Below are 13301 nucleotides of genomic sequence, written 5' to 3'. Positions count from 1 at the left end.
GTGTCAACTCTGAGAGAGGTAAAATACTGTGGATTCTCCACTGCTCTTGGTTATTCAGCATCCACCCACATTGCAATAGTAATTGTATGGTAATTCGGGTCATTCTCGGAAGAACTGTGATGTAATACGCAGTTTATAGCCCCTGGATCATTTTTCAACAGATCGGAACACACAGACACACTCTCGTTAATCCATCTCATGCATCAATTGGCCGTCCCTCGATACTAGATGATACACGTATCCGACATCCTGACAGTTATGAGCCCGGTTAGCCGCGCCGCACACGTGTAACTGCGAGCGTACCACCCCTGGCAGCACTGCAGCAGCGATTCGCACGATCGGGATACCCCTGAACGCACGCATCACGCGAGAAATTGGAACCTCGCCCCGCGCTCAACGCAGCAATCCCGTACCCTTGAACCTAGTATCAGCACAGTATCAGTATCATCGCGAGAGAAGACAGGATGGCCGATTCACAAAGAGAGGAGATGGCAATGATCCCACCCGATCAGAAACTACGGGCGGAATCGCAGTGGAGGATCTGGATAGGACATATCAGGTCAGCAGCCATATCTGAAGATGTGTGGAATTATCTTGACCTCGAGAAGTCGGACGAAGAAGTTGAACAGCTTCCAATCGCACATCGGGAACCTATGATGCCCGTGGACCATCGCGGTAGAGAGAAGGATATCATGGACCTCACTGATGATGAGTTAAGGAGATGGCAGTTGCAGATACAGCTGTATGAGCGGCAGGAAACAAAGCGACAGCGGCTTGTTAAGGCTATGGCGCGCGTGAATAGCCTTATTACCCGTTCAGTAGCCACTGAGTTTCACTATCTTATTTTCGATGAGGAAACTCCAAGGAAGAAGCTATTGAAACTGGCAGAGACATTCAAGCCAAAGCCTGAGAATCGACGACAGGAGCTCCGACGTGCGTGGAGATTGATGATCAGGCAACCTGCGAGAGATGTTAGCATTGATCAGTGGCTCACACAGTGGGAAAGCTTATATGAGGAGGCAAAAGCTGCCAAGGTTCCTGACTGTATTGAGAAAGATGATGCTATTCGTGACTTCCTAGATGCTGTGCAGGGGCTAGATGACACCTTCTGCTCGGGATGGCGACGTGAGCTTCGTATGAACACGACTGCTACGTTTCATGAGGTTATTGCCGATTATCGTAGCCGCCGTGGAGATCTAGCACTCACTTCTGGAAAGAAGCAACCGAAGATGGCCTTCGCAACCCTGGATGGTCAGAAAGAGGCAAAGCCAACTGGGAAAACAGAGAAGACTTATCGAACGAAGTGCCCATGCGGATACCCTCGACACCACTACTCAGAGTGCTGGTATATTGATGAGACCCTGCGAAGTGACAACTGGAAGCCAAGAGAAGGAATTGCGAAGCGCTTAACTGATGCTATCAAGCAAATGAGTCCTCAGGATCAACAGAAGATCAAGCAGCTGATGGAGAAAAAGAAGGAAGCACCACCAGCGCAGGCTCAATTAGCAGTATCAGAAGAGAAGCTTAGCTTCTTCATTGCAGCTGCAGCATCAACTGGTCAGCATCAGGTGGCCAAACCGCTCAGAAATCGCTGGATTCTTGATTCAGGCACTACCCTGCATATCTGTAATGATCGTGGGCGTTTCAAAGTGTTCATCAAAGGGGAAAGCTCTGTTAAAACAGGTGATACTATGACTGCTACTACAGGGTATGGCACTGTGGACATGGTAGGCCAGGACCCTCAAACTGGCGAGCCTCAAGTGGTAGAGCTCACCAATGTTCATTATTCCCCGGGCTTCCATACCAATCTGATATCCTATTCAAAGATTGAGGATAAAGGATATTGGTGGAATCCTAGCAAGAAAGCCATTGTCAACAACAGCGACAGTCCAGTGTTACATGTGCGAAAGGAAAAGGGATTATACTTCATGGAATACTGCTCTTCTGATGCAGCCTTTGCCACCAAGCAGTCAGAAAAGCCACTCATTTCAGCAGCATCAGCCAGGCGCTGGCATCGTCGGCTAGGCCACGCATATAGCCAGAAGATTGAACTGTTGCCAGCGATGGTGGATGGAGTCAAAATTGATGGAAAGAGTGAAGACAACTCTCATGGTAACCCTGAACGATGTGAGGTCTGTCAGATCACCTCTGCGAAACGTCAGATATCAAGAAGACCACAGGGAGCCACATACGGGAAATTTGGGAGAATACACTTTGACCTTGTTCAAATTGACCCTGCCTATAATGGTGATCGCTGGTTATCCCATTTCTATGTGGATGGAATTCGATTCCATGCAGCATTCACTCACGAGAAGAAAAGTGGTTGTCAGCAAGCTGTGACACTCTTCTGTGCATATGTGAGGACCCAGTGGAACCTACCAATCCGAGCCTTTCGCTATGATAATGAGCGTTCAGCAGGTCGTACGGTAGAGCAATTTCTAGCAGAGGAAGGCTTTGTTGTTGAGCATAGCGTCGTTGGAACGCCAGAGCAAAATGGCTTCGCGGAGCGATCTGGGGGGGTGATAGTCACTATAGCACGCGCACTACTGCAGGATGCAGGTCTTCCAAAAGACCTGTGGCCAGAAGCAGTCAAAGCAGCTGTTTGGATAGTTAACAGATCGCCCACGAGGATGAGAGATGGAAAGTGGATTGTCCCATACCAGGAAGCACTTCATGTCCAGCAAGACCAACCACCACGAGTCAACCTTGCCAACCTCAGAATCTATGGATGCAGAGCGTATGTACGCAAGCAGGGCATCCCGAATGCAGCGAAGATGGAGCCTCGCGCAGAGATCGGTTATCTCGTTGGCTATGAAGCCTCAAATATCTGGAGAGTATGGTTTCCACAGAGAGGAGCTGTACGGGCAGTGCGAGATGTTGTCTTTGATGAGAACCAGTTCTTCAACCCACGAGAACTAGACAAAACACCAGTCAGCGATATAATTGAATCAATGCCTTGGATCACTGAACAGGATGAGGAAGAGGAGATACAACACCAGATAGTCCCTCTTTCCTCAAATGAAGCAGGAAGCAGAGAAAGCGCTGCTGAGAACATGCATGAACAAGCAGCAAGACATTCAGCAGGAAAAGCAACAAATTCGCAGCAGAAGGAGGGACGACAGATGGCTACACCTTCACCAACGCCATCAGCATCACAGCAACGGGCACCTTCGCTTCCACCAGGAACATTCCCTAGCTCACCGCCACGGGAGTCATATGACCATGCTGAGCAGCTTCAAAATGAGCTCACAGCTGCATCACCCGCACAGGAGACTCCCAGAGCACCTAGAGATATCGATGGTGACATTTCAGAACGAAACATTGTGAGAGGAACGAGAAAACGACGAACAAGAGAGGATGACAACTTTGTCAGCTTTCAAGCTATCTCCGAGAAGGAAGAGGATAGCGTACTCGCAGCCTTCGCTACTGGATTAAACAGCTCCCGCACACACGCGCAAGTGCATCAGGATGAGTTACCTCCAGAGCCAGGAAACTGGAAGGAGATGATGAACCATCCTTACCGAGAGGGATTCCTGGCAGCTTGTGCTCTTGAAATTCAGACAATCAAGAGGAAAGGCACATATGAGGTCATACAACGACCAAATGACCACAGCATACAGATTCTACCACTCCGTTGGGTGTTCAACTATAAGGTTGATAGCAATGGCTATCTCAGCAAGCTCAAGGCCAGAATCTGCGTGCGAGGAGATCTCCAGAAACTTACCACAGAGGAGAAATACTCGGCAACCCTCGCTGCACGCACTGCACGAGCAGTCTTCTCATTAGTGGCTGCTTTTGACCTTGACACTTACCAGTATGATGCTGTCAATGCATTCCTTAATAGTTGGATTGATGAGGAGATCATCACTGAGATGCCAGAGGGTTTCAAGGAACAGAGGCAGTGCTGGAAACTCAAGCGAGCTCTCTATGGCTTACGAAAGAAGACCTCTGCCTCTTCTCCACAAACGGCATCATTGTTTTCTTCTATGTGGATGATATCATCATCGTCAACCATCCAGCCCAGCGCACACGCAACGGAACTGCGCCAGAAGCTTAATGAGCAGTGGGAACTACGTGACATGGGAGAAGCAGCGTGGTTTCTTGGAATCCGAGTTGTTCGAGATCGGCAGGAGAAAGCACTCTGGCTCTGTCAGGACTCTTCTATCTCTTCTATGGCAAGCCGGTACCATCTCACAAATGGCCGCAAAGTTGACACCCCACTGCCCTCAGCACTGGCACTGAAGCCATATGAAGGAGAAGCAACTCGACAGCAGATCCATGAGTATCAGCAGAAAGTTGGATCAACGCAATATGCTACCACAATCACCAGACCAGATGCAGCAAAAGCAACCTCTGCGCTTGCACAATTCCTCACAAATCCAGGACCTGAGCACCTTGACGCCATCAACAGGGTCATTACCTATCTATATCACACGCGTTCTCTTGCTTTGACGTATCGCTCACGTCCACATGGAGACATTGAAGCAGTATCCTTCTTCAGCGATGCATCATTTGCGGATAACAGAGATAGGAAGAGCTCAGAAGGATATATCTGCAAGATGTTTGGTGGAGCAGTTGATTGGCGTGCCAGCAAGCAACGTACGGTTACCACTAGCACCACGGAAGCAGAGCTGCTAGCGATTTCGGAAGCCGCGAAGACCATGGAAATGTGGAAGCGCCTATTCTTATCCATCCGCTTTGATCCTGAACACCCTTTATCGATCAATTGCGATAACCAGCAAACGATTGGTATACTCACCAGGGAAATACCTCATTTACGTACGAAGCTTCGTCATGTCGACATACACCATCACTGGCTTCGACAGGAGGTTCAAACTGGCCGGATACATGTTGAATGGGTGGAAACAAAGGATATGGCCGCGGACGGCCTAACAAAGCAGCTCCCACGACAGAAACACACCGAGTTCCTGCAACAACTGGGAATGGAGGATATCCACACTTTGTTGGAATAACCTCAGCAATGAGAGCGGATGCTGGGGGGTGTGTCAACTCTGAGAGAGGTAAAATACTGTGGATTCTCCACTGCTCTTGGTTATTCAGCATCCACCCACATTGCAATAGTAATTGTATGGTAATTCGGGTCATTCTCGGAAGAACTGTGATGTAATACGCAGTTTATAGCCCCTGGATCATTTTTCAACAGATCGGAACACACAGACACACTCTCGTTAATCCATCTCATGCATCAATTGGCCGTCCCTCGATACTAGATGATACACGTATCCGACATCCTGACAAAAAGGCTTGCTGACCTGGTGCAAGACATTTGGTATCTCCATGAGTCGAGTGAGTCAGGGTCACTTCTCCGGCATGACACTGTCCGTGACATGAGCTTGATCCGCGCCAAGTGCACGAAGATGGCATTTCATTGAGAGGGCACCAGATGAACTTGGACTGCCCATTGCCACATTTATCAGGGAACTTACCATCGGGAGCAAGTCCAATCCAGATGGCGGATTGGAGTCACTATCAACACATTTGCTGACCTTGCAGGATTGACCATTCAGGGATTTCCAGTGATTTGTGTCGGAAATGTGAGTCCGCTTCTGGCTATTGTGATACGAAGGTAGCAACTTTCCAATCAACCCTTCGAGGGCAGAAAATGACTCGTCATCTTGATCAACACTTCATATCATGAGCCCGCCGAGACCGACTTCATCCGCATAATCCACTTTCTGCTTCAAGGTTTTTGCGTCATCATAACTGACCCAGTTGTCGAGGCCATCACCATATGTGATCCACTTGACAGCAGCATCGTGGTCATAGGTGACGTTTTTTGTGTTCCTTCTTGATGATGTCCTGGATCTCGAAGTACGCCAAAGTACCGGAAGACTTGGTACAGTCTCCCTTCTGGGCATCACCGTGAAAGTCGCATCCGGGCGTCGTGCAATTCTTGTCTTTAAGATGGAATGACCGTCCGTAAAATCCAATGCCTATCACAACCTTGGAAGGGGCAACATCGTTTCTCCACAGCAGCCCCGACGCGGATTTGATCTCGGTCAAGTTCGTGTGAGGGTGGACCTTGTTACCAATCGGATTGTTTTGATCCCATACACCCTATTTCTATATTAGCTGCGAGTAATAGACACCTGTGATTTTGGGGGAACTTACATGAAGATCATAGGACATCATATTAACCCAGTCGGCGTATTTAAGAAGTCCAGGTACATCAAACCTTTTTGAAAAGAGGCATGTGAGAAATTGAAGTCCCCACCACGGATACTCTGAGAACGGTACTTACCATCTGAGATACCAGTAGGATGTTGGAATTGTGAATGACAATTCGTAGTTGACACGAGCAGAGGAATCAAATTTCTCACGTATGGTCTTCATCAGCAAGACATAATTCTTCACATCGTCTTTGTTTCCTCCTCTGTCACCAGCGCCAGGATATTCCCAGTCAAGATCGACTCCATCAAAGCCGTAGTGAACCATAAACGAGAGAAGATTATTCGCAAATTTCAATCCCTTGCCGGCATCTGCCGCAATGTCGGAGAAGACCGGTTGGGTCGCGGTGTCATTGTCCGAAAATGTCCAGCCTCCAAGGGACGCAAATATCTGTAGCTCGGAATTGCGAGATCTTGTGTTCTTGATATCAGTTGTCCGTGAAAATGAGCATTCAGGCGTCTGGTCATCCATGACAGTGACCTCGAGGGAGTCCGGGTCGATGCTAAGGGTAATTTGTCAGAAAGCAATCGAGTAAATAGCGTGAAGTTTTCACTCACTAGGCAAAGGCATAATTCAAGTGGGTGAGACCCTCGACAGGAATGGAATCGGGGGGAAAAGTATGGCAGGACCTCCTTTCTGCCCATGACTGATAATAACCGATCACTTTGTTCTTCAGGACAGGAATCGGACTTGCCCCTTTCGGGGGATTGGGATGTTCTTCGCAATTACCAGAGTCTTTCTGGCAGTTGTCTCCGCAGAACTCAGCAGTTGTACCGCGATGGCCAAACGAGCTGCAGCAAACATTGAGAGGACACTTTTCATCTAGGGAGCAACCATGGAATCAGTATAATTTTTCAGAATCCACTGATCTTTTCGAAAACATACCTCCTTTTGCTGCATACTTCCCACATTCAGCTTTTGCATCGCACTGAGAGTCGCAGTCATCACCACAATAATCTGGTCCGAATCCACAAGTGCCTTCCTCGCCTCCGAAGAAACCACCACAGCATGCATTCAGCTTGTAACGCACGCCCTTTTTGTAGGTTGATTCAGTAGTAGAAACATTTCCTAGTGTTGCGAGATCTTTTAAATCGTCCAAGATGTCACGGGACTGGAATCCAACAGAAGGTTGGGATTTGGGATTGAATGAAGGTTTTAGTAATAGAAGAGTCCCCGTGAAGAGAAAGAAAGAAAAAAGCCAGAGCCTGGCGTTTAACTTGGCCATCACAAACCAATAGGACGCTCGTGGAATACCGGTCCTCACTGGATTCAGAAAAATCCATTTCCGGAATACATCTCCCTTATGACTATTCTTCTACGCATCTGTCAATTCCCACACGGAATCGAAATCCCCCGAGGGCTTCCTTATTAGGTCTCATCGGTATCTACCATCACAACCTGATCGACTCAAATTGGGGCTGAAGTGCGCGATTTATCTCCACTTGTTCCTGAGGCGAGATAGGGACTTTCCGGGGGCCATCACCAACAGAGGACACCACAGGGTGGTAATTCTTCGTCGACAAGATCTTTTAGCAGCAAATAGTTTAGAAAGACAGTTTTAGTGTGTTTTCGGAAAGGAGCTGAGACCGGCAACCAAAACTTGGCCCCGTTTTAGCAGCCCTTAGAAGTTCTTGGCACGTTTCGCCCTGCCGCGTTCCCGCATTTTCGATCCACATCTACTGAACCGAAAAGGTCCACAGATCACCATGCCTGCTGCAGGAAAGCTGTCTAACAGCTGCAAGTAAGTTCTTTATATTTTCTTGTATTTGCTTAACTTGCTTCATCTCCACCGATTTCCGCTTTTGAATATGAACACTGAAGCATATTGATTCTCAAAGTGTCTAGAGGCTGACTAAATCCAGTGCGACTTTCTCTACTCGAGTGAACTGCGATCCCACGATACTGGACGTTGCCTATGATGGTTACTTCTCTACAACCGATGATCTGTCCTCGCTTTGCACGTCGTCATGTGCGAGATCTCTGAACAATCTCTATCACACCCAGAAGAGTGCTTGCACCAAGGGAGACACTTTATCGGACTCGGCGTACGTCTATCCCGCTACATTCACCGTGGAAACCCTCCTCTGGATGTACAACTACACTTGTCGGCGAGACCCGAAATCTGGAGACTTCTGTGCTCCAATCTTCGATGCCTGGGGAGATGGGAAGGCGGAAAACCAAACGTGCTCGGATTGTGTACTTGGAACATATCAAGCACAGATGAACTTCCCCATGGGCTACGATAAGGATCTCGCCAATACATTCTCGTCCATGACCTCATTCTGCAGTGCTACCAATTATCCTATCACGTCGCCTGAACCTGCAACGGTATCTCAAAGTGCAAAGCCCACCCCAGCTCTATCGTCTTCTGCCGCTGCCAGAAACTGTGCCAGCACCTATACGGTCAAAGATGGGGATGACTGTCATTCGATCAGTCGATCCCAGAGTGTTTCCCTGACCAATATGCTCTATCTTAACAACCTTGAAGCCGGATGTACTCACTTTTCCAGGGCGGGTACAAAGCTCTGCATGCCCCAAAAGTGTCAGGTCTATACCGTGAAGAAAGATGATTCATGTTACGGGATCGCGGAGGATCACAAAAATGCCTTCACCATGTCTCAGTTGGTCTCATGGAACGTTGACATCAACAGCGGCTGCGATAATCTCGAGATGTTAGTCGGGCACCAAATTTCCGTCAGCTATCCTGGGGACGGCGGCTCAAAAAGTTCAGTCACTCCAGTTCCCTCGGCGCCAGTTCCCTCGTTTTCTTGCTGGGACTTGAACGGTCATGTTCCGAGTAGCTGTATTGTGACGACATACGAGACGCTGCCGCCTTGGGTGTGGCCTGGATACAGGACCAACTCAAGCAGCGGCATTTCGCATGCCAGCACAAGCACACCAGCAACTTCTTTCTCGTATTACTGGACTCCTCTCCCTTCCATCTACACGATGCCACCCGAAACAACATCTTCGACCATCGAGACCAATCCCACTCCACTACCTCATGATAGTAGCATGGTATCGGGCTGCATAGACTACTGGATCATGCGCGGTATGAAGTAATATTTCGTTTCTTTCATTGAATGCCACAGGCTGACTGATTATTTAAAACTACAGCAAATGACAACTGCACTGAAATTGCCAATCGATGGGGACTTTCGGTTCAACAGATAACAGCCTGGAATCCTTCCTTGAAGAGCGATTGCTCCAACATGTTCGTGTTCACTATTCCAGCTAACATTCGTTCCCTAGCTAACCCTTCTCAACAGCGTCCCTGGTAATTATATCTGCATGGCGCGAGAATCTACATCTAGCGTGCCAAGTTCGACTACGACCTCGACTTCGACTTCGGAATCGGACTCGGCCTCGACAAGCACTGCTAGCGGTCCTCCTGGTCCGACTCAAACAGGTATCACCTCGGATTGTAATAAATAGGTCCTTCGTAAAGATAACGGAAAATATTGCCAGGATCTGGCGGATGAAGCGGGTATCTCTCTGGATTGCTTCTATCAGCTGAATCCTGCCGTCAACACCAAGAAAGGCAAATGCCAGGGGCTACTCCAAGGAGAGGCATACTGCGTCGGAACAGAGTCAAACGTCTGTAAATGAAGAAGGACTGGCAGTGATATACATAGACCATGTACTCAGGTTCAATTAATTGACCACAATTGTGCCGTTATTTTGCTACAGGTCCAGTAGAGTGGGCCCTGCGTTGGCATCTTGCACCGCACCGCGGATGAGCAGGTCCTCCAGCGTTAGCCCCGTCTTCGGGAGGTCTTCCACTAAGTGCACGCGGCGATCTTTATCTAGGCGCAGTCGGAAACCCTTCTAATAGGCCGTAACTCTCCAGGAACAAGATTATGGGTTTCCGTGCGGAGAGGGAATTTATCCGGCGTCTCCGGTTCCATAGATGCAAAAGCTGTGTTCGGCTCTCCTTGCGCCGCTTTCCAGAGATCCTTCATCGAAATCTCGCTTTGCCAGCGGCGAGCAACGTAGAAGTTATCCACCAGCTGCTTGAGACTTACACGGAAGTACCCTTTATAGCCATCCGTGGTATCATCATCGGGCGTGTGATCCGGATCGACCGCCCACATCCACATATTGTCGACATATGCGTGAGCATAAAGAACCGAGGACGCCGATTCATGATCCAAGTACAAGAAAACGTTGCGAAGCAGCCCATTAGGAAGGATTCCCTCGTTTCGGCGATGCTTAAATTCTTGGCGCAGCTTGTCGACAATTTCGTGAAGTCGATCGACGTCACCTATCTGGGATGGCCAGGTCTGGGGCTGCATGCTATAGTAGGGGCCTATCTGAAGGCCCGCAACAATGCGATGCAGGGATTTTTCTATTGCAATTCCTTGCTCTCCCTTATAAGCGTCGAATAGGGGATCGGCAACAAACTGCGGGTTCTCAAAAACTGCATATCCCCACGTTGCACCCTTGTCCTCCTGCCAGAGTCGCTGGAGCCATGGCTTGCCGTGCTCAAACACAACGTCCAAATCATCTTGGCGGTCTTGCTCAAAATCCGCGTGGGCTCTACGGAAGTATTCGAGATCCGCATTCTCGAAGGCTTTGCATTCACTCTCGTCGTAAAGTGGCCCTTGGACACGAGCAAGGCGATCACAAAGTTCATCAGAGTAATTTTCTTTGATCTCTTCTAAGAGATTCACAGCGTCCATCAGGGCATCATCGATGGGCCAATCCATGGCATGGTGCCAGTATTTGGCGCGGAGAAAGTTGATTTCATCTTCACTCAGCTCAGTAGGCGATTCAGCAGCACGCTTGAGTAGTTCACTTTTCGTGAGTGTAGTCACTGCTGCGATTGATTCCCGTTGAACCGACGCAGAGGGCAGATCGAGAAGTCGAATTCGGTCCTCGGCACTGGCTGAGGAAGGATCGTTCTCGAGCCTTTCGAATAGCTCTAGAAGCTCACGGGGGTCGTCAAGCTTATTTTGGACTCGGCGAAAAGCTTTGATCAAATGCTCCATGTTTGTTGCGGTGATGGAAGGGTGTTGACAAAGAGAGTAAAGTGGGGTGGCTGGTCGATTTGTAGTGAGTTGATTAAATTGCAGGGCTGATAACACTGTGGACATGGCCCAGCAGAGCACCCTGGGAGGTGAATGTCGGAAAACGCCATGGGCCCAAGTGGCATGCACGAATAAGATAGCAAGCACCGAGGGTTGGTTACCAGTGGCTAGACCTCGCCAAAGTCGCGGGTTGGGTTTCGACCCTCGACCCAAAACCCGCCAAGTGATTTGAATACAAGTAATATATACCATATTAAACATTTATATGCGTTAACTAGTTACAGGCTGTATTACAAATGTTATTCCGTAATATACGGGCTGATGGGTCCTTGGCGGGTTCGCGGGTACCCGTAGGGTAACTAACAACAATTTTGCGGTGTCCCTAACAATTCCCGGCGGTAAAGATAATATTACATAAGACTGGTTGCCCAAAGAACTGAAGGAAGGGCTCTAAGGTCTCAGAGATGTACTGTGAGGTGTGAATACACTACAGTTAGACAAATCAAAAAATAGGAATCCGTCGCTCGCATCAGAAACCGAAGCGGAAGACAGGTAGACTCTGTTGAGGACAAGGGACTGCCATGGTTTCATCTGATAGAACGAGAAAAGGACCTACGCCAGCAATAATTTTGTCGACAAAATTGTAATCCCAACTACTAGAAAGAACGTGAGGAAAGACAGTGAATATAAAATTGAACTCTCACGAGTACAGAGAGTTAAATCAGAAAACAAGTCCACATCAGAAACTGTCTCTCACTATCCCCTGTAAACTCAACTTCCTCCGCCTCCACACTATCCTAGCATATGCCCCGAAATCAGGACGAAGGCTCCGGCTCTCCAAGAGACGGTACTAGTTTAGTAGTTGCAAACGCAGACACTAAAACCAAGCTATCAGTAAACCAAGCAAGTCTACCTTGACCCCAGAAGGAAAGATTGCTCACCTGTTGTCGTCACAGTGGCCACCGTGGTAGCCCTCACCCTGGGCAATGCACTACAATGTTGTCAGATCCTGAAAATAGAGATTGGTTTGTCAAGCTGAAGGAAACATACAGAAGCGCTGCACGCAGCGTCACCGGCACCCCAGATATCGCCGACCTGGCAAGAGGAGCGGACGCGGAGGTTCTCAGAGGGAGCAGCGAAGGCAACAGAGCTGAAGAGGGCAACGGCGCCCAGGAAGACGGTGGAGAACTGCATTTTGATTGTTTCGTTGGTTAAAGACTGATGTCTTGAAACTTGATTTGAAGTAGGTTTGGATAGAAATTCGATGGGTTGTTGTTGATAAGATGAGCAGAGGACAGCGGGCGAGAGGGGGTATTTATGGTCGAGATTCAGGATAGCTTGGTCATTCAGATGAGTACTTCCTCTTGAGGTCTTCTCGTGTTCACACAACAATCGCCCCTCTGCTGCCTTGGCGTTTGCAGTAAAACATATAGATCGGCAGTAGTCATCAAGTATACGATGTCGATCGAACAACTGCGGTTCGTGTTCGGGCGGACGATGCAACATCCTGTAGTAGTCAAACCTAACTATCTGGGGGGTTTTAGAAGAATCTCGACCCTTTGAGTTGAGAGAGTGGAGATATCATGATCATAATCATCAATCATCTTTCGATGCTCGTGATTTGCAACCAGAAAAAGCAAACACTAAGATCTAGGACTAAATATATACGCATACACGAGGAGATGACCGACATTTTTAGACTACGCGACGTGGGGTCTACAGAGATCGACAGTGGCTTATACGAGCCGAGCCTTGTGTACTTCTGATGTTTGAGCAACCGCGACTGTGAGCCTTGGCACGCTAAGCGCCAAGATAATAAAACACCTCTTTCCTAGTAGTGTATAAGCGATTTCCTGTTGAGCTCTTCAGGAGATGAAACGAAGGGAGCTCCTCTTAAGTTAACTAATTACTTAGCTCCCAACCAGGAACTGATCGAGAGGCGGAAAATCTGTGGGGCTCAAACACGACATTCATTTCAATATGATCTGGTAGTGAGGCGATCCGTAAATATCTGAAAAACTGCCGAGTAGTGATCATCATCTTCTTGGGTTGTATTTGTCCCGCTTCGTATTCCAAAATAAC

General features: G+C 48.4%; 4 protein-coding genes across 4 annotated transcripts; 1 reads left to right on the top strand and 3 right to left on the bottom strand.

Moving 5' to 3' along the window:
* Positions 1–5648: 5648 nt before the first annotated feature.
* Positions 5649–7203, bottom strand: N7532_002659 (chitotriosidase-1; the record flags this gene model as incomplete). The annotated part of the gene is given in 6 exon segments (XM_056615153.1): positions 5649–5820; positions 5837–6078; positions 6133–6196; positions 6263–6691; positions 6747–7003; positions 7075–7203. 6 exon segments carry the CDS (start codon positions 7201–7203, stop codon positions 5649–5651), a joined length of 1293 nt encoding a protein of 430 aa, XP_056478125.1.
* Positions 7204–7895: 692 nt separating this feature from the next.
* N7532_002658 (LysM domain-containing protein) lies at positions 7896–9252 on the top strand (the record flags this gene model as incomplete). Its single annotated transcript, XM_056615152.1, has 2 exons — positions 7896–7930; positions 8052–9252. The coding sequence occupies 2 exons, from the start codon at positions 7896–7898 to the stop codon at positions 9250–9252; spliced, it is 1236 nt and encodes a 411-aa protein (XP_056478124.1).
* Positions 9253–9995: 743 nt separating this feature from the next.
* N7532_002657 (uncharacterized protein) lies at positions 9996–11180 on the bottom strand (the record flags this gene model as incomplete). The annotated part of the gene is made up of 1 exon (XM_056615151.1): positions 9996–11180. One exon carries the CDS (start codon positions 11178–11180, stop codon positions 9996–9998), a length of 1185 nt encoding a protein of 394 aa, XP_056478123.1.
* An 894-nt stretch (positions 11181–12074) lies between these two features.
* On the bottom strand, positions 12075–12413 carry N7532_002656 (uncharacterized protein; the record flags this gene model as incomplete). The annotated part of the gene is made up of 3 exons (XM_056615150.1): positions 12075–12096; positions 12161–12210; positions 12270–12413. The coding sequence occupies 3 exons, from the start codon at positions 12411–12413 to the stop codon at positions 12075–12077; spliced, it is 216 nt and encodes a 71-aa protein (XP_056478122.1).
* Positions 12414–13301: the final 888 nt, after the last annotated feature.

This window comes from Penicillium argentinense (assembly GCF_028826775.1).
Source record: "Penicillium argentinense strain IBT 30761 chromosome Unknown utg000003l_segment0_segment0, whole genome shotgun sequence".
Classification (NCBI taxonomy): domain Eukaryota; kingdom Fungi; phylum Ascomycota; class Eurotiomycetes; order Eurotiales; family Aspergillaceae; genus Penicillium; species Penicillium argentinense.
This window is presented reverse-complemented; position numbering and strand designations above follow the sequence as displayed.